This window comes from Oratosquilla oratoria, chromosome 3 (genome assembly GCF_046742065.1).
Source record: "Oratosquilla oratoria isolate Oo_2021 chromosome 3, ASM4674206v1, whole genome shotgun sequence".
NCBI classification, from domain to species: Eukaryota; Metazoa; Arthropoda; class Malacostraca; order Stomatopoda; family Squillidae; genus Oratosquilla; species Oratosquilla oratoria.
Window position 1 is genome coordinate 52,294,265 of NC_134779.1, and position 22,129 is coordinate 52,316,393.

Below are 22,129 nucleotides of genomic sequence, written 5' to 3' on the forward strand. Positions count from 1 at the left end.
ATAGGGGTTACTAGGCTGGATAGTGACAAATGAAGAGGTGAGGAGGAGAACGGGGATGGAAAGGGAGTTGGGAAATAGGGTTGATGAAAGAGTATTGGGATGGTTTGGACACATGAATGAGTGAAGAATGACTAGTAAAAGGTGTGGAAGGAGTGAACATGAGGGGGCAACCTAAGATGAGATGGATGGATGGGGTAAAAGGGGCATTGGGAATGTCTGTTGAGGAGGGATGGGAGAGGACAGAAGATAGGGGTGAATGGAGAATGGTTGTTTATGGATGATGCTGTGATGCATAAGGGGGAGTGGGGGATGAGGGAGTATGTGTGAGAAATAAATTGACGCAGCCCAGAGGGATTTTTCCCTGTCTTCTCCTTTCTGCATGAGGGGACTGAGAGGGGTGGTTTCTGATTTAATGAAGTGGTCTTGCTGTGGATGTGCTGTGTCTTGCAACACTGCTTCTGACCCAGGGCAGTGGGCAAGATGCAGGGATGATCCATCATCCAGGAGGAGCCAAGATAAGAGGGTGGAGAGGAGTGGAGTATGTTGGGGATGGAATGGGTGGGAGTGGTTTTTATGCTTTATTTTTTGGCTACCTTCCTTGTAAGGAGGAAAAAGTCTTTGGTATATGTATGTACAAGAAATGTTAGGTCTTTTGTGATTATATCTTTTTTATATACTTTTTTAAGTGAGGAATATTTTTTCAGGAGAAACTAATGAGAAAAAATAAATTTTAATATTTAATCAACAATAAATATGTACAGCAAGTAACATGAAAAAGGAGCAGATCCTCTTTATATTTTTTCTGATCACTTGAGAATCTATGAATGATAGTTACTTTCAATATAGATTATTTTCCTATACAAAATGATGAAAATATGTGATCAAGAATATGTTCTGTTGTAAGTTTTCCTGTAATGTGACCAAGATGATGACTGGCCATTTGTAGGTAGTGAGCAATTTTGAGTAAAGATGCTTCATCATGTGTTGTTCCATAATCTGTAAAAGATCTATCTTTACTTTCATAGTGGGTTTCAGAATTTTCACTCAAATAAGTATTTGTGTATTGTCTTTCAATGTTGATATTCTTCTCAGCATCACATCTAGTTACATATTTAGAACTACAAGTCTGTTCAGGTACTAGTGGCAACAGACCTAAGTCTTCATGTGTATCTAGTTTCAAAATTTTGTGCAGATATTTCAAACATGATGATAAATGTGTTCTGTGGCGCACAGTTGTCAGAATAGGATTGTTGCCTGTGCCAGTATCACACAGTGATTTAACAGTACCTTGCAGTTTTTTAACCACTTCATGGAAACCCTCTTGAGTTTCCAGTGACATACATGATATAACATTTGACTGGTTGGCTAAAAGTAGTTTTTTATCTAATGCACTTTCAATGAGGTCAAGTTTATTAATCAGGATAATGAAATTTCGATCCTGCAGCCACTTGAATTCGTCACCGTAGACTAAGCCTAATTCTCCCTTGTGACTGGTAGTTTCAAATTCTTTATCTTTAGTTATATTTTCATTACATATGTTAAGTACTCCTAGGTCTGCAAGATATCTAATTATAAAATCATCCCAATTGAACGATTCTTCCTTTCTAATGTTTCCAAGATTTTCCTTCTCTGCATCCTCTGTCTCTGTTTTCATTTCAAAGTATCTACCTTCACTCTTCATTTTGTTCATTTTAATCATGGATAATACTTCAGCTGCATCCACCATAATCAATACCATATCTGCAGATGCAGCCTTTGCCATAGCTCTCTTCACACCCTCAACTTCCACAATGTCATCTGTCTGGCGAAGGCCTGCTGTGTCACTGATGATGACAGGATAACCACCTATGTCCAGAGAGCTCTCTATAACATCACGAGTAGTTCCTGAAATAAAACTAGTGTTATTTATGTATGGAATGGTATTTATTTAAATAAATATGTCAAAAGATGGAGTACCAGCCCCTCAGGGCTGCACCTCTAGGAGGAGGTGAGTGGGTTGGCTGGTTTTGAAAATGGGCAGTAGAGATGATTCTCTCTACCATCCATCTTGCAGGACCACCACTAGCAAGTACCTGTCATAAGCCCTTCCTTTTCATGTCTGTCTGATTTTCATTTATTATTAGTTATATGTCAATTTAATATTACTATTTACCTGTTTGTTTACTATTTAACTATATCTATGCATTTATTTATTTATCTTATTTATTATTTACATTGTTATAGTTTTTATTTATTATCTTATTATTAATATGATTTGTTTTTTTTGCATCCGACCTAGATATGGATCAAAAGGTCTCCTGTCGGCATGCTCCACCTTTGTAATCCTTTGTAGTGTACCCAATTATGACTTGTTTTTTCATTGTAATTCCAATCCCTGAACTAGGCAAGTAATTTCCCTTCTTTCTTACCTGGTAATGGTGAAACGATGGCTGCTTTTCGTAATAAGAGAGCATTAAGTAAACTACTCTTGCCCACATTAGGAGGACCTAAGATGACAGCACGAACACCACTCCTCACTCTCTCTCCACGGACACCTGAGTTAAGGTGCTCTTCCACTTCACACGTGAGCTTTTGGATCTTTTCATGTGCCTCCTGAATTACCACATCCTAAAGATAATAACATTATTTTAGAACAACTATTCAAACAAATTAATAAAACATGAAATAGTTTTAAGACTCCAAATATCCACAGTCAACTTTGGTTATTTGTATGGGTTATATACCATACCCCTCCTCCTCTGGCCATGAATGGATGACATTTATAATTACCTACTGCATAAAACAATGTTTTCTTTCATTCACACCTACAGTAAATGTCACCTGAGAGCCATGAACAACTGCAGAGTTCAATTCTACAGAACAATATTCGTACTTCAGAGCATGGATTTTGAATAGGGTCAAGCAAGCTGCAGGATGGTATACATAAGCCTAACTGGGTACAGTGTACTATAGTCATTGATGGAGTTATAACAGTCTGCTATGGAGTACATCATGGACTACAATTGATGGATATTCTGTACTGCACAATATGAACACTAATTGAATTTCAGAGAATAAGAGATGGTGAGTCATCGGAGATGGCTGAGGAAGAGAGTGGAGGTAGCTCAAGTTCTGTGACACCCTCTGCAAGGGCTGGCTGACACTATCACTACTACTGCAGGAGACCAATGGAGCTTCATCCTCAAGAATGCTGTTAGGAGGATTTGATATGGGAACTCCTTCACCTGCTGTTAACTAATGAGAGAAACAGATCCACACTTACATAACATGGAGAGTAGTCCAAAGTTTCATAGTAAAGAGAGCTACGGGAGGACAGAAGGACTGTTAGTGTCTACTGTGGGACTGTTTGTGGCCAGTGGAACTCAAGGCAACAAGGATTTGTGGGAAAACCCCATTCCGGCCATGGCATTCCTTGGGGGAGACGGGACTGCTCGGACAGACAGTCTAGGGAATGACAACAACAACTAAAGCTGAACATGATTCACTATCCTTACAGAACATGCATTTTTTTTTTTTTTTTTATCAGGGGTTCTTTACTTCTTCTAAGGGAGGTTGCCGAGTCAAAGGCACACGCCCACTCCCACCCACCACCCCTATTTCCCTTTCAATTTAGTTCCACAAGGAGCCAAGATGAAAGGGTTATGAGGCTCATGGACAGGAGTGTAATGCGTGCAATGGGTGCAACTTCTTGCAAAAAACTTGTAATTACATCATCATTATTAGTCTTTTTTTCTCATGCTTTCTCTGCTCCTTTGCTATCAAACTCACCATAATATGGTCCTCTTCACCGAAATCCACATAAGCTTCCACATTAGCTCGGCATTCTACAAGTGTCTGCCTCCAATTATTGTACAGTTTGCCAAGGGATCCCTGCATTTGCAACAGAGCCTGTCGACGTTGAGCCTCTGTCTCTGAGTGAATTAGATCACCCAACCCTTCTACAGATGTGAGATCAAGTTTTCCGTTATAGAAGGCACGTTTGGTGAAGTCACCTGTGGTATGATAAAAAATGCAATCAAAATCCAATTGAGTTTGACCTTTCTAACTTTAAATTGGTAGCTAATCAACTTAAGTTTTGATTTCCCTTTCTTGTATCTATTCCCTGTCACTATAAATTACAAAAAGGGTTGCCAACTCATTTGCTTGCGAAGATGAGTTTAGTATTGGAAGCACGCTCGGCCCTTAATTTAACAGATTCATGATTAGGTTTATGATTCAATTTAACATCGTGAAACTCCCCCCTATCAGGAGGCTAGGATGTTGTCCCTTACAGAGGACTTTGTAGCATGGAATTTAACACACCATATTGTTGGTTCGACTCACTGGTAGCAGGGTTTGAACTGCCGTCACCTTGACCTTTGTCACAGGTAGCAACGCCCTAACCTGCTCAGTCAGCGAGCACTCATGGAAGACTCTAAATAAATTCAAGGCCAAGACTGATCAAGTATGACAGAGATATATACACAAATGTATCTCCTTTCCTATATGCTTCAGTCAAGTAAATACAATCACTGTCGGTAAATGTGACCATTTTAAAATTGAGAAGTCTATTTCTGTGTCTTGATGCATAGCTTCTAACCCAGGTAGTGGGTGGGAAGTAGGGCTGACTTTTCATGCATGAAGAACTTACAATTTTATCACTTATTTACTTACTAATTTATTTATTTTTTCTATAAATAGAAACAAATGGGTGTGGGATGGATGGGGGTGGGTGCATACCCTGACTGCCTTCTTCCCTTGTGAGGGGGAAGAAGCCTATTGGTATATGAATAGATAGGTAAATATATCAAAATATAATGAACATAGACTTCTAACCTGGCTTAGCATGCTGGTATGTTGGTAAAGTTGATAAAGCTGTCAGCACTGCTGCCACAACTGCAGGACCACCATGAATCTGCAATTCACAGCAGTCTTCTCCAGTAAAGCTGTGTGGTCCAGGGAACCACAGCACCAAACCTTCATCCAGAACTTCGCCTTCAAAAGTATGAAGAATCAAAGTTATTTCATACATATATACTATGTGTATATCAGAGGCCCTTTCTCCCTTATAAGGGAGTAACCAAATCAAGCCGCACACCCACTTCATATATATTACAACCCATTTACCTCCCCTCCTATCTACAGTCGTAGCAAAAAATTGTAACACATCATCGGCAACAAAAATCGTAACACATCATCAGCAATATAAATCAATCAACTGATTAATCAATCAATTGCCTTACTTTTAAGCATTTCAGAATGCTACCTACGTGTTGTTGGATGCACAATCTTCCTGAGTGTAGCATGTCTTGCTTGAGGGACATTTGGGGAACAAGTCATCTGGGCAATGGCATCAATAGCTTTTGGTCCCGTGACACGAATCACAGCCACTCCACACTTCCCCTGGCCTGCCAAGACCAATTTTTATGATGGTCATATAACTGTTTTCAAATAAGCTGGAAAATAACTATATTTTTGACACACAAAATTTGTATAAATTCATATGTACATACATACATACACACACCAAAAGCTTTTTCCCCCTTTCAAGGGAAGTAGCCAAAAAACAAAGGCATAAAATCCACTCCCACCCATTCCATCCCCACATACTCCACTCCTTCCACCCCCTTCCCTCCCTCTTATCTTGGCTCCTCTTGGATGATGGGTCATCCCTGCATCTCGCCCACTGCCCTGGGTCAGAAGCAGTGTCACAAGACACAGCACATCCACAGCAAGGCTGCTTCATTAAATCGGCAAACCCCCTCACTGTACCCTCATGCAGAAATGGAGAAGACAGGGAGAAATCCCTTTGGGCTGCCTCAATTTATTTTCCACACATGCCCCCTCACCTCCCATTCCCCAACCACTCCCTTTCATGCATCACAACATCCATATACAACCATTCTCCATTCACCCCTATCTTCTGTCTTCTCCTGTCCTTCCTCAACAGACATTTCCCTCTTTCCCAATGCCCCTTTTACCCCATCCATCCATCTCATCCTTGGTCGCCCTCTCATGTTCACTCCTACCTCTGCCTTCCACACCTCTTTTACTAATCTTTCTTCAATAATTTTTTTCCATGTGTCCAAACCATCACAATACTCTTTCATTAACCCTATCTCCCAACTCCCTTTCCACCCCCGTTCTCCTCCTCTTCTCTCATTCTATCTAGCCTAGTAACCCCAATCATACTTCTCAGGCACCTCATCTCAAACACATTCAAATTCCTTTCTTCCTCTCTTATGTTCCATGTTTCTGCCTCATACAGTTCTGTCAGCACAGTCACTCCATCATACAATCTCCTCTTATCATCCATTCCCAAATGCCTATTTCTCATTACATTACACTTTTTAATCCACCAAGGCATTTACTTGCTTCTCTCAATCTACATTCTACCTCCACCCCCACTCCTCTCTTTCCTACCACATTCACACCCAAGTATATAAAACTATCCACTTCCTCCAATCTCTCTCCCTTAATATTCACTTCTACTTGGCTGCCACTTTTTCCCCTTATACATCTCATCACCTTATTTTTACCCATATTTATCTTCAACTTCCTTCTTTTGCACACCTTCCCAAACTCTGTCACTAACTTCCTCAATCCCTCCTCTGATCCTGCCATAAGTGCAGTGTCGTCAGCAAATAACAACTGGTTTATCTCCCACTTTTCTCTATTTTCTTTAACCATCTCTAATCCCTGACCCAGTACCCTTGCATTTACCTCTTACACCACCCCATCCATATATAAATTGAACAGCTAAGGCAACATAACACATCCCTGGCGAAGTCCCACCTTTACCTCAAGCCACTCTCTCTCTCTCCATTTTTTATTCTAACACAAACTCTACTACTCTCACAAAAACTCTTGACTGCTCTTAAAAGATTTCCTCCTATCCCATATATTAGCTACTGGATATTTATCTAGTATGCATTTTTTCAATAAAAAAAATTCCTACTGGGTTCATATATCAAAATAATAACTGTTGCCTCGAGTTTGGTTGACTTGGCACTCACAGCCCTATGGTAAGTGGCAACAATCCTCAGGTCTTTTCTGGGAAGAAATATCAGACTCTTGTCTGTTTTGTGTCAGTGTATTATCTAATTGTAGTATACAGGGAAGGACGAAAACTTGTTGGTTCCCTTCTCCTATTTTCCAATATTTATCATACCTAGCCTCAAATTCATATGAGACTGATGCTATGTTACTGGCTGATAACAGTAGGAGGAAAGGAGCAGTTGTCAGTTCCCATTAGAAAGGGTGGAGGAAACACAAATGAAGTTGATAAATAGAGATCTTAGGCCAAGTCAGAGACCAAATGTTACACCTTCATATGGAGGTGCGTGTTGATAGGCTCTGAAAATAGGTGGGAGATGATTCTTTCTGATTCTCTCTGATGTATGTCTTGCAAGAATTCCACTTGCAGACACTCATCATTAGTCCCATGTTTTAAACTTAGAAAAAAAAAAAAATAATAAAAAAATAAATAAATAAAATACTCTATTGCTATCTGCTACACAAACAATTACAAACATTTCAGAATTCACATTACTTTACAATAATGTGTTCATATATCATTGGACAACAAACAATGTAGCACTCATCTCCTAATGGGTACCTAATGCAGGTACTTATGTTACACCACAAAAAAAGTATATTGTAAACTATTCTGATAGTTTAATGTCTCACCAATTTTAATGATCATTTATGAATAAATAACCTTACATCATTTAAGGTACTCCTGTTCACCTTTCTTCTCCAACATGTATTTTAGTGTTGCTCAACTGTGGCAATTACCTGAAGACACAGCAAAAACAGTTGAGAGATTCTGATGTTGAAAACAGCTCCTCACTGACCTTCTTAGGAAGCTCTGCCTTAGTCTGTTCAATGCCTGCATTCTTATTCACACCTGTAAAGAATAATATTAAACAACTCATAAATTTATTTGGGAATGTAATGTATATATATTTTTTACTATTCATTCATTTATCATTATCTTTATATGACATGTCCCACCTGTGTTCATCTTCATCAATATATCAATCCATTGCCCCTGGTCTCTCTTGCAGAGGGCCTGCAACCTTCAGCTAACTGGCAACAACCTCTGGACAAGACTAAAAGTCAAATTAGTCATAACAAAGACTTTGATACCTTTTCTTCTTTGCTTTGTTTAATTTTCCATTGTATAACTTTATAATGACCTCTTATATAAGTTTCCAAATTTTAACATTTATGATTTGCTTTGAATTTTCATTTACACCTTCTTGCTCCAATCATACACCTTGACCTTGTCTTGGGAGTGCTATAGCAATTCATAATCTTTAATTTTCATGATCTTACTGACATCAACAGACTTAAGTAACTATCAAACAACTCCATTTATTATGTCATTAATGTGTATAAAGAACAATACATTACATGGCTTGACAGTGCAATGGTACCCTTTGAGTCCTGCCCAGGATTGAAATTAAATCTGCACTGCGGCACTGGAAGCAAGCAAGGAATTGTTTGTGTGTGTGTATTTACCTCACTGTAGTATACAGGAAATGAGCAACATTCATTTGGTCCTATCCCCTATTCTTTAATTTTCAAACATACCAAGACTCAAATTCATGTATGGTTCCAACTTAATCTATATCTTTGATTTCCAATTATCACATTTAGATTTTAACTCATGTATTATTTGAGCTTGGGCTATATCACCTTCTAAGCTATTCCACATATTTATACATTATATGGAAAACTGTATTTCTTCATATCCTCTCAACATATGGTCTTTCTTAATTTACTTCTATGACCTCTTTAAGCCCTCCCATCTTTAATCAGGAGATGTCTTCTGTCAATACAATCTATCCCCTTTAGTGACCTGAAAACTAATCATATCACCTCTTTCTCTTTGATCTTTCAAAGTTGGTAGACCCACTGCTTTTGGTCTCTCCTCATATGGTTTATCTGCCAGGCTGGGGACCAATTTGGTTGCTGCCCTTTGTACTCTCTCAATCTTGCTTATATCCTTCAATCTGTGTGGGGACCATACAACTGACACACATTCCAGTCTTGGATGTATCAGGGTTTTGAGGAACTTTTTCATCATCACTTCATCTATGTAGTGGAATGCCACCTTGATCTTCTGCAGTAGTCCATTTGTCTCCCACAATTGCACTATGTCATCAGGTGATAAGTTGTCTTTTATTAACACTCCCAAGTCTTCTTTGCATTTTTTTGGTACTGAACTTTATTTCCCATTCTTGGTTCCATGCAAAAATAGTATCTAGATAATATTTGCAATATTCAACCATCATCCTCGTTTTCCATTCTTCTCGTGATTTTTGCATAATCTGCAAAGTCATAACTTCTTCCTTCCATCATGTCATTGACATAGACAAGAAACATTATTGGTCCAAGCACTAACCCTTGTGGAACACATCTCTTTACTGCTCTCCAGCTTGACATCTTATTCTTTACTACTGTCCTTCTGTATACTTCCTTCAAAAATCCTATAATCCTTTTTGGTAGTTTGCCTCTCAATCCTCCATGCTCCAACACGTGTGTGTATAAAACTTTGTATATGTCTATAATGCTTGCACTGGTAAGAATATTTCCATTTATATAATATTCTTCCTGATTTGAATTAATCTGACGTTCATTTCAACTGATACATATTTATATATATATATATATATATATATAAAATATATACATATATGTATGTATATATGTCATATATATATATATATATATATATATATATTACCCTTCTCTCCCTCTCCTCCCTTTGAACAATAATAAATAGGAATCATATTGAAAAAGTGAGGAGTTAGGCATGAAGAAGACGAAGAAGAAGAAAAAACAATGTGAAGAATGTTACATTTATTCAAACCAACAAGAAATATGATGCAAATCAACAGAATACTACACCTACACATTAATAATTTGTCTTATAATATCGCTGTGAATTACAGTCAACACGAACTAGCTGATAAAATGCACACTGTACATTACAAAGGAATTTTGAAATAAAATTTATATTTGATGTTTTATGAGAGAAATGCGCTAGTAACAGCAACATCAATCTGATCATTTTTATGGCAGTCGCATGCAGGATTTGAACCCACTGCTTTTGGCCACCTGTAAGATCACCTTCAGAGACTTACCCCACTACACCAACAGAGACTTAAAAGCCTTGAAACCTGGAATTGAACTGATTCCCAAGGATAGGAAAGATCACTAATCTGCGACCCCAATTCCTGTTTAACACAAGGTCCAAGTCCACCAGTTAGCAAGGGGTAAGGATCGGAACAAATCCCTTTCACACTTTTTGAACTGATTCCTGAGGGAATCAGTTCGATTCCAGGTTTCAAGGCTTTTAAGTCTCTGTTGGTGTAGTGGGTTAAGGCTCTGTGAAGGTGATCTTATGGGTGGCCAAAAGCAGTGGGTTCGAATTCTGCATGCAACTGTCATAAAAATTATCGGATTGATGTCGCTGTTACTAGCGAATTTCTCTCATAGTTACAATGGCGAAAAGCATGAAAGGAATTTGTTCCGATCCTTACCCCTTCCCAACTGGTGAACTTGGGCCTTGTGTAAAACAGGAATTAGGGTCGCAGATTAGTGATCTTTCCTATCCTCGGGAATCAGTTCGATTCCAGGTTTCAAGGCTTTTAAATCTCTGTTGGTGTAGTGGGTTAAGGCTTTATGAAGGTGATCTTACGGGTGGCCGAAAGCTTTTGGTTCGAATCCTGCATGCGACTGTCTTAAAAATGATCGGAATGATATTTCGTTTTTACAGCGGAAGGGCCGCTATTCTCACAGAAACACTTACCTTAATATTATATTCTTTCTCGTGTTTCACTGCTCGAGCTTATGAAACACGTCCGTTGATGTCTGCTTTTTATTAACTTATGTTCACGGACAACTTAATCCTAAACTAATTGTCGATAATTTCGAAGGAGAGGTTGGAGATGGGCGTTCGTGAAAATATACATAACCTACATTTTCGCAAAACCAAACCGAGAAGTGGAGAGGGATGTAAAAACCATTGCTAAAATAAAGGAATCGAAATTATCCATCGTACATTTAATCATTCACTAATTTTTACAGCCAATAACATCGCATTATGTTAAGGAAAATATTCCCAAAATAAAATAGTCAGCCATAAACAAAATTCTATCTTTCAGATATATAAAATATAGCAAATGTGCGAAACAACGGTCATCTGCTGTTGAAATAGGATCAGTCACACTACTTACAAACTTTAGGAATATTGAGTTTCTACGAAAGAAAATTGGCTGTCATTAACCAAAATTGATATGTGAGATAACACTCATGAATGTGTTAATTAAGATAAAATAAATATTAGTCTTCGGGAATTTTGTGATTTTCCTAAACTAACGGTAGCTGCATAGATTACGACCACACTCGATCATGGGATAAAAAAGTAATTTGTTTAGTGTTATTGAAATATATTTTTCTTTCCCAATATGACATAAAATTATTCGGGTTTTTCTTTTTTGCATGTGAGTATAAAACACAAGCAGAATTGACCTTTCGCTTACGGGTCTTCATCTGTTACACATTCCAAACAAACAGACGACAGGGCTTATCATCTGGGATTGGATATAACCGGACTACGATTTTTTATACAGAATTGTCTTTCAGAAGCATTTTTAACAATGAATACTAATGTGGAAGACGATTTAGAATATTATATTACATTCCCCACACCTACGCCAAGAGAGACATCACAGGGAGGAGATAAGGATAGGTATATTACAAGATCTAATATCTATCACCTGTTTTATTATTATTTATTATAATTATTATTATTATTATTGTTATTTTATTTTTTGAGCCATGCATTGTACATGTCCATGACGCAGATGTCATCCTCAGACTGTTTTAAACGACAGTGGGAGCCTTACATCTGTTTTTAGTGTTCTTTCACCCATTTCAGTGAAAATGAACAGTATGTTATATGTATGTATATTTTTATTTTAATTTTTGAAAGGCAGTACCATACATAGTGACAGTCACATACTCCATAGATTATTATTAATGTCTTCAAATATTTCCATAAATAGACTTGGGATTTTTTTTACCTGACAAAAGTTGATTTGATGTTTACATTACCAAAGCTGAAATTAGACTTTCACTTTGCAGTATGTGGCAGCATGTTTTTGTTTTTTGAATAATATTCAATGTGCATGTATTCTTGTAACAAAATGACATATGATTTATGAAAAAGTGTCACTGGTAACTATATCACAACATGGTATTTGTTACTATACATCTATGTCTACAAGGAAAAGGTATTTTGTTAATAATGCGGGTTTGGTTAGGGGTGAGGTGAGATCTATTGTTGTCAAATAATAGTGAGTATTTCTGAAAGTGTATGTAACATTATCATCACAGACACAGGCCTGTGCTGGGCTTCTAGAACGTCCAGCATATTGCCTCATTTGAAGAGGGAAAGTGTCATCATGAAGATGCCCAATTCTGCTTCTCAAAATTTATAAGATTGTATGTAGTTATTATTTAAGATGCATTTGGCGTACTATTGATAAAAATCAGTTGAGGGTGTGTACATATTGTGCATAGCTATAACTGCTATATAAGGGAAGATAATTGATTTAATTTAGCAACCCATCAACCTAAATATGGACTCTGATGTTATCTTTCTATCACTCATCTTTCCCCCTTATGAGAGCATAACGCATGGACTCTGGTCCTGTCATAACCCCTACACCCTCATGGTGTAGTTCTCTGTCAACCCACTTTCCTGCCAGGTAGCATTATCACTGAATTGGCTCTCCCGTTGGTAGATATATATATATAGTTGAGAATTTTTCTTCGTTTTTGCCTGTCTGCTGAAAGTTTCATCATCACCCTTCATGTTGTCACCCTTGCCTATCATCCTTCAGCCTCTCCTGTCCGTCCATCCTCTTCTGTGATTCCATTATTCATATAATGTTTTATACATACATGTGTTTATACATACATAATGTTTTATAGTTGCCTTAATTCTTTCTGTGTTCATTTGGATGATGATATTAGCAGACATTTATTCAGCTGAGGATAAGACAAATGAGAAAATGGGATGTTTATTGATGGAGATTCAACTTTGATCCAGATCAACTTCTTGTAGAGAACAGGATTGTTTAATGTTGGTTTGAAGGGTTAACATGATGGTAGAATGAAGTGTGAAAGCTCTAGTGGACTATTTTATTTTTAGATATAGTTTGAATGGAAAGAGGAAGTAAGTTTTTGTAATTTTGATTTATACAAATAATTTTAAAACAATGAAATAAGAATTTGAGAGTTTTTTTTTATAAAATGTTTATTATTTTATAGAGGCTGTTGAAGTGCTGTCATTGGAATTGTATATTTTTTTAGGGTGGAAGATGATTTCGTGTTTATTAACGGCGATGGAGGAGATAGGGAACCTGTGGTATTCCTGCTTGGATGGGCTGGAGCCAAAGACACTCACTTGGCAAAATATGCGGCCCTGTACAACAGCAAAGGGTGAGAATTTTATAACTTTGAACAAGAATAACTTTTTATTTTGAAGTGATTTTTTTTACCAATTTTTTTTTTTTTATGTATTTATTTGATTTTGTTTTGTTTTTTTGTGGTTGAGATGGAGATTTCCCAGGAAAATTATCTGTTTTTATTTTGGTAAATTTGCATTTATATCTATTGATCAGATATGTTTTATACATTTTTGTAAATAATAATAATAATGATTATCTACAGTAATCGTCAAAAGTATGTGGCCCCTGCTCTTTAATGAATACATTGTGGAATTTGTATGAAAGATGTGTTTAGGAATTTGTATGAAAGATGTGCTTAGTTTAGTCCTTAACACTTGGTAGGTTTGCATTTATTTACCTTTATATTCTCAAGACATTTAGGAAGTGACAAAGCAAGGTTCTTGAGTGTGCCATGTAAGATGTTGTCCCAGGACTTATGAATGGCTGCCTGAAGCTCTGGTACTGAACTCCTTTCCCTATAAATCCCTCTTAACCTCTTCAATATGAGTCAAATTCTCGTGGGCAGCATCAGCTGCCTGATGTACAATGATTCGATGATGCATCACAATACTCACATTATAAAATATAAGGTTACAGCTGTATTACTCGTTCTCTCTCACTCTGAATATTAATAACCACAGAAAATACAATCAAGCCAGTTCACAGAACATGGGTGTCATTCAGCTACAGCTACAAAATAAATATCAAAACACCAACACCAGCATTCTCATATATCCATTTGCACTTCATAATGCCTATATAGGCATCATTGTATGGAATGGGTTAATAATGTGCCACGTTTTCAATAAGATTCAAATCCAGGCTATTGCCTGGTCAGTCCTTTATCAAGGGTACCATGCAGTCCTTAAGCCTGTGGGTCACAGATTTTGTTGTGTGGGCTGGGGCACCATCTTGCTGGAAAACACTGGCCTTGGTGAGCTCAAAAGAATTGGGCATATGGTCAGACAGAAGCTCCAGGTAGACATGTTGGTTAACTTTGACTTTCATTGGAAGATCAAGAAGTTTCTCCAAATTCCTGCCAGTAAAGCAACCCCACACCTTGAGTGAGCTTGGGTGTTTTAATGTGTGCTGCATATAGTAGGGATTGAGGAGGGGTCAGCCTTTTTGCCAATACATTCACCCTCCACTGTGGATGTAATGTCAAATGTAGCTTCATTTGACCATAGCACTGAGAGCTAATCCTCCTCTTTCCAGGCAAGATATTTCATGCAAAAGGCAACCCTGCAAACTCTTAGTGCCTTTGATATAAGAGGTTTCTTCTTTGGTGCAAAGCTGGTATAACTTAACCACTTCCATACGGTGACACCTATGTAGGCGGCATGAGGAGCAAGTGGGTACTCGATGTTGCCGACGTCGCCATCTTGACTATATTTATTGTAGTCGTACCTACGTAATTTTCATTCTCCCTAAACTGGCTTCATCAGTTTTCTATGGTTATCAAAATACACGGGTGAAAGAGAACGAACGATTGAGCACTGACTTTATTTTATATAATGCGATTATTATGACGCAACATCGCACATCGGGCAGCTAATGCTGCCAGATGTGCGATGTGCCCTGGAGTGAAGAGGTTAATGCCTGCATGTGATGTGACATGGTGAACTTGAAAGTCTCCCCAAACACTTCAGGGTTGCTTTCCTTAAAAGAGCTCGTTGTTGTTCATGGATTTGACACTAAAGTATGCTATATGATTTTCAAAGCCCTTGGAGAAGTCTTCTTAGGATGCCCTGTTCTAAGTTTCTGAGATGAAATCTCCGGCCTTCCTCCCTCCCAAAATTACGCTGTGTATTTCTTCACTGTGGCCTTCGCCATTTTCAACATTTCACAGATTTTCTTAGTTCCATGGCCTGCCTTCTTTAGTCCAATGATTTGGGCAATTACTTCTTTAGTGAATTCCTTTGTAGGTGCCATGGTAACAATACAACCCCTTGGGAAATGAAGAAAACCAGTGTGAAAAAAGGGTGGGTCCTGAAGAGAGGGGTTACATGTGCATTCTATTCCCACAGCAACATGGGAGTGACTGGCTGGATTCTCCCTCTCACTCTGCTCTGTCAGCCCAACATGACAGCAGGGGGTTACCAGATACTTTTTATGTACATAATTTCACTTCAGAAAATACCATCCTATTTTTGCCATGAGTGTGTAGCCGCAAGGAGGGACCACATACTTTTGATGAGAACTGTATATACAGTGAGTCCTCCTTATACGGTAATTCTTTATCCGGTAAATTATCAGTTAAGGTATTTGGTAATTACTACCCTCGATTCTATTTACGGTAAGAAAAATTCACAGATATGGTATCTGCTAGATATTTTGAAGAGGAAAGAGCTGGGAGAAGGTACGTCTGCCATATCCTATTATTACATGTTATAATGGGTTTGGTATACGGTAATTTCAATTTGTGGTAAGGTTTTCAGGAACGCATATGTACCGTATAACGAGGACTTACTGTTCCAAGAACTTTTTTCTTTCTTATAAGGGAGGTAACCAAGTCAAAAAGCACATACCTACTCCCACCCATTTTACTCCAATCCACCACCCTTTCTTCCATCTCATCTTAGCTCCTTGTGGATGATGGGTCATCGCTGTATATTGCCAACTGCCTTGGGTCAGGAGCAAGGCAGTAAGACTTAACCGAGTCAAAAAGCACATACCTACTCCCACCCATTTTACTCCAATCCACCATCCTTTCCTCCATCTCATCTTAGCTCCTTGTGGATGATGGGTCATCACTGTATACTGCCAACTGCCTTGGGTCAGGAGCAAGGCAGTAAGACATAGTACATCCACAGCAAGGTTGCTTCATTTAATCGACAACCTTCCCTCTTATGCAGGAAAAGAGAAGACGGGGGGAAATCCCTTCGGGTTGCGTCAAAATATCATTCACGCATAACCACTTCTACTTCCCCTATCCTGTGCCCCTCCCTCCCTTGCATCACAGCATCGTCCATATACAACAGTTCTCCACTCGCCCCTAACGCCTGCTTTCTCCCTTTGCTCAACAGACATTCCTCTCTTGCTCAACACTCCTTTCTCCCCATCTATCCATCTCCTCAGTCATCCCGTCAAGTTCACTCCATCCACCTCTGCCTTCCACGCCTCTTTTACTAATCTTGCTTCTCTCTTTCCATGTATCCAAACCATTCCAATACTTTTTCATTAACCACTTCAGTACAAGTCAAATTCTTGTGCGCACAACATTGGGCTGCCATATGTATGATGCACACCACTTGCAATATAGAATATAAAGTCACTGCTATATTACTCATTCTCTTTTACTCTGAGTAATAATAAACAAAGAAAATGTGATCAAACCAGTTCACAGAATCTGGGGGTAACCCTTGTAAAAAAAAAAAAAAAAAGAGACCAACGCCAGCATTCTTGTGTATCCTCTTACGCCACATGATCCCTTCGTAGGCGTCATCCTACTGAAGAGGTTAACCCTATCTGCCATCGCGTTTTCCACCCCCACGCTCCTCCTCACTTCCTCATTTCTCACTCTATCCAACCTTGTAACCCTTACCATACTTCCAGACATTTCATCTTAAATACATTTAAACTCCTCCTCTCTTAGATTCCAAGTGTTTGCCCCATACAGTGCCATCAGCACAATCACCCCTTCATACAATCTCCTCTTTGCATCCATTCCCAGATGCCTATTTCTCATGACACCTTTTGATAGCCCAAGGTTTCTCTCAGTCTACAGATTACCTCCATCATTTTATTTTATTTTATTGTATATAATTTATTTTATTATTTATTTTTATAATAACAATGGTAATAGTAATAATAGTAATGCTAATGCTAATAATAATGATTGTAATAATTCTGATTTGATAACGCTTTCAGGTGCATCACAATCCGCTACACATACCCTATCTCATATGTGTTCTACAGAGTTGAACACAAGTTTAAACCTGTTGCTAAAAAGCTTCTTTCCCTATTGACGGAAATGGCTTTCACACAACACCCAGTCTTCTTCCACATATTTAGTAATGGGGGTGCAGTTTTATATCATTATATTAACCAAGAAATGATTAGTAAAGGTGCTCCAAAAATTAACCTCAAAGGGTGCATCTTTGACAGCTGCCCTGCCCCTCGGAAAATTTCTTCAGGTAAGTTGTCTTGCCATCGCTCATGTCTCCATTAGAAACGATTGTATTTGAGTATCATTAGTTTGAATGCCATTTTTTCATGTTAGCTAGTAACAGTACTGGTTAGCGGAAATAGTGCATGTAATAAAGCTTCATATATTTTGTCCTGTAGGTATCCAGGCAATGTATGAAGTAGTTCCTGGACCTTTTTACATAAAGGTTGTCGCTTCATTTGGCGTCTTCCTTTATCTTTTTGGGTGGATGCTTGTGCGAGTCATTCTGGGCATTCTTACGGGTAGAATGCCCATCATGCCACCTTGGAGTCTGGTGCAGGTGAGGACAGCAGACATATTTTTTACCCATAACATTGCTCCAGTGGTGTGGCACCTTCTTCTACTTAATCTTCCTCTTCCTCTTTATCTTTTTCAAACAAGAAATTAGAGAGTTTTCTCTTTCTATCCCTTTCAATCTCTCTCTCTCTCTCTCTCTCTCTCTCTCTCTCTCTCTCTCTCTCTCTCTCTCTCTCTCTCTCTCTCTCTCTCTCTCTCTCTCTCTCTCTATATATATATATATATATATACACACACACATATATGTGTAATAAAACCACTTGGAAAATAAAATGAAAGGTGACCGAACGTTTTCGTCTATTTAAGACATTTTCAAAGGTACAGAGTAAGGTAGCAGTGACATTATATATACATTTGAGAGCAACATGAATATGAGTATGGGAATGTATAAATTAGATAACTTTGTAACATATAGAATTGTTGACAGTGGCCGGGTCAAATGTCCGGCAGTGCTGAGAGAGTGAGGTTGCAATTGGACCTGTCCTAATTCCCCCCTAGTGTGCTTCTTTTGTATATATAAAGTCACTGCTACCTTACTCTGTACCTTTGAAAATGTCTTAAATAGATGAAAACGTTCAGTCACCTTTCATTTTATTTTCCAAGTGGTTTTATTACACATTTTGTGAATCACGTGTTTTTGTGATTTATTCACATATATACATATAAATATATATATATATATATATATATATATATATATATATATATATATATACACACACACACGCATACATACATATACACACATGAGAGTAGTTTTACTTCAAAAGGTTTTTATCTAACCATACCATTATGTTTCAGTCACAGATGACAGTATCTCTTCCTGGTGCTTCACTCTGCTTAAGCTCTACCACTGGTCTACTTTGGAGTGGTTTTATTAATGTGTGGATAATGTATAGAAATGTGTGCACATTAGTTTAAGTGTGAAAATAGAAATTGCACAGAGTTGAGTGAGGAACCCAATTTAGGCTGAGCAGTCACAGGTCCCAAAGTTGACCAGAGAAATATATGTAACTAAATTGATGAATTAATTGATTTGGATTTACACTATAGACCTCTTTGTTCAGGGCTAGAACTGTACCTTATGGAATGACTTTAGTTTTGGGGGCTATTGTTCAGAGTGAATGGGTTTTCCTCAACCCTCCACCCCATAACCAGGATTTGAACTCCTTCTCCGGTGGCTGAAAACATGTGCGCTACTACTGAGCCATAGTGACCCCCCCCCATAACATAGTTTAACAGCTTCCAAAATATGTATGCCTTCATTAAATAGATTGATCCCTCAGCAAGGTGTGGCACATTTTTTTAATTTTATTTTTATGACCACTTTTCTAGTTCTGTATAGAAAAGCACCAAGAAATTTTTAGTCTACTTTTGAATATTTGTCATTAAGAGATAACTAATTTTGTTTTTTGGTGCCTTGCTTCCTCCAGGATTCTAGTCGTGTGCCACAGTTGTTCCTGTATTCGAAAGCGGATCACCTTGTTTCTTCAGATGATATCGACTTCTTTGCACAGGAAAGGCAGAACATGGGAGTTCCTGTCTTGTGCAAGTGTTGGTTGGATACCTATCATGTACAGCATTACAGGTAAGTTCCTTTCATTTTAGATATGTATGCAAACATACATGTGGCATATGTGTGGTATACCTTTATGATATAAGTGGAATACCCATTTAAAAGAGGAAAGAGAATGTTAGATAGAATTGTGGATGGATGACAGCCTGAATGGGTGATCTCATTTGCTTCATAGATGTTTTTGAGTGGTTAGGAGCGTGAGGTTTCCATATAATAAAGCCATGGGAGTAGATCAGTTCTGGCTGTTGGGACCTAAAGTAAAATAGCTATCTTGCTGCATTGCCTTTGATCAAGACAAGATATTGGGGGATAGGGATGACAAAAAAAAAAAAAAAAAAAAAAATATATATATATATATATATATATATATATATATATATATATACACATATATACACATATATATACATATATTTATATATATATATATATATATGTACATATATACATATATATATTGCAGAAGAAATCACTTGAACGCGTGATACTAGTATGCAGACAAACCACTGGGAAAATGAAAGAGATGAGACCGAGCGCTTTCGTCTATTCAGACATTTTAGACAAGTATATATACTCAGAGGGTTAAGGTGGATCTCTCCCAGTGCCATATTGGCTCAAGTGTCCGGACATTTGGTTTACAATTTTTGTTATGATTAATTCATCCAATTTGTATAATCCTTGACTTAAATTTAAATTTAAGTCAAGGATTATACAAATTGGATGAATTTATCATAACAAAAATTGTAAACCAAATGTCCGGACACTTGAGCCAATATGGCACTGGGAGAGATCCACCTTAACCCTCTGAGTATATATACTTGTCTCTTTTATGTATCTATACCTTGAAAATGTCTGAATAGACGAAAGCGCTCGGTCTCATCTCTTTAATTTTCCCAGTGGTTTGTCTGCATATATATATATATATATATATATATATATATATATATATATATATATATATGTATATATATGTATATATATATGTATTTATATATATATTTATATATATATATATATGTATGTATATATATATGTATATAGAGACATATATATATATATATATATATATACATATATATATGTATGTATACATATATATATATATATATATATATATGATTATTTTAGATACTTAGGTGCAAATGTGGTTGGAAAGGGAGGAGTGGAGGTGGAGGTAGAATGTAGATTGAGAGAAGCAAGTAAATTCTTTGGGGGATTAAAAACTGTAATGAGAAACAGACATTTGGGAATGGATGCTAAGAGGAGATTGTATGAAGGAGTGGTTGTGCCTGCAGCACTGTATGGGGCAGAAACATGGAACATAAGAGAGGAAGAGTCTGAATGTGTTTGAGATGCCTGAGAAGTATGATAGGGGTTACTGGGCTGGATAGAGTGAGAACTGAGGAGGTGAGGAGGAGAACGGGGGTGGAATGGGAGTTGGGAGATAGGATTGATGAAAGAATATTGGGATGGTTTGGACACAAGGAAAAAATGAGTGAGGAAAGATTAGTAAAAGAGGTGTGGAAGGCAGAGGTGGAAGGAGTGAACTTGAGGGGCCGACCAAGGATGAGATGGATGGATGGGGTGAAGGGGGCTTTGGGAAAGAGGGAAATGTCTGTTGAGGGAGGATGGGAGAAGACAGAAGATAGGGGTGAATGGAGAATGGTTGTGTATAGATGATGCTCTGGTGCATGAGGGGGAGTGAGTGGAGGATGTAGGGTGAGAAAATATGCGTGAAAAATAAATTGGCAGAGCCCGAAGGGATTTCTCCCCGTCTTCTCCTTTTCTGCATGAGGGGACAGAGAGGGTGGGGGTCGCCAATTAAATGAAGCAGCCTTGCTGTAGATGTGCTGTGTCTTGTGAGACTGCTTCTGACCCAGGCCAGTGAGTGAGATGCAGGGATGACCCATCATCCAGGAGGAGCCAAGATGAGAAGGAGGGAAGGGGGTGGATGGGAGTGGCGTATGTGGGAATGGAATGGGTGGGATTGGTTTTTATGTCTTTGTTTTTTTGGCTACCTCCCTTGTAAGGGGGAAAAAGCCTTTGGTATATGTATGTATGTATGATAAAATCTATTTCTTTCATTTACAGGAAATACCCAGAGGAATATTCAAACACAGTATTTTCATTTCTGACAATGTGTCTCACACAAAACTTCGACGTCAGCCAAGACGAAGAAAAGGGTGAAGTTGAGGAATATGAAGAGGAAGAAACTAGTGGGAAAAGAAAAACTGATTAGGTGTTCCCATGGCAAATTGAAGAGCGAGCTGATTACAGTAGTCACACTGCTGAGTGACTTGTCGTTTTTGAAAAATGTTCCTGTAAATTTTAAGGTAAGAAGGAAAGCTACAGGTGAATAGCTTGGGTGTAGTGGTAGACAGGTTGTGGTAGTCTTACAGGAACTTGAAAACATTCCAGTTTCTTCTGTTAACTCCTGTATAAATGGAATTTTCATTGTTAAAGGAATTATGTATTCATGTACTGTAAGTGTGCATGCATATATATATCTATATCTATATATATATATATATATATATATATATATATTTATATATATATATATATATATATATCTATATC

The 22,129-nt window shown here is 37.8% G+C and overlaps 2 protein-coding genes across 9 annotated transcripts; one reads left to right on the forward strand and one right to left on the reverse strand.

Moving 5' to 3' along the window:
* Positions 1–723: 723 nt before the first annotated feature.
* On the reverse strand, positions 724–11,542 carry LOC143022516 (5-taurinomethyluridine-[tRNA] synthase subunit GTPB3, mitochondrial). Of its 8 annotated transcripts, XM_076180773.1 has the most exons (9): positions 10,802–10,931; positions 8,398–8,465; positions 7,996–8,093; positions 7,777–7,888; positions 5,250–5,387; positions 4,816–4,974; positions 3,769–3,992; positions 2,409–2,607; positions 724–1,884 (listed from the first exon to the last, which is right to left on the reverse strand). In XM_076180773.1, exons 4-9 carry the CDS (start codon positions 7,874–7,876, stop codon positions 848–850), a joined length of 1,857 nt encoding a protein of 618 aa, XP_076036888.1. In that variant the 5' UTR covers positions 7,877–7,888; positions 7,996–8,093; positions 8,398–8,465; positions 10,802–10,931; the 3' UTR covers positions 724–847. The 8 variants fall into 8 exon arrangements, with proteins under 8 accessions (XP_076036888.1, XP_076036897.1, XP_076036908.1 ...); XM_076180782.1 differs by lacking the exons at positions 8,398–8,465; positions 10,802–10,931 and adding an exon at positions 11,524–11,542; XM_076180793.1 differs by lacking the exon at positions 8,398–8,465 and having other exon boundaries at positions 7,836–7,888; positions 10,802–10,946.
* On the forward strand, positions 11,512–22,105 carry LOC143022542 (transmembrane protein 53). Its single transcript, XM_076180813.1, has 6 exons — positions 11,512–11,743; positions 13,372–13,500; positions 17,379–17,644; positions 17,796–17,956; positions 19,407–19,561; positions 21,641–22,105. Exons 1-6 carry the CDS (start codon positions 11,652–11,654, stop codon positions 21,786–21,788), a joined length of 951 nt encoding a protein of 316 aa, XP_076036928.1. The 5' UTR covers positions 11,512–11,651; the 3' UTR covers positions 21,789–22,105.
* The last annotated feature ends 24 nt before the right edge of the window (positions 22,106–22,129 follow it).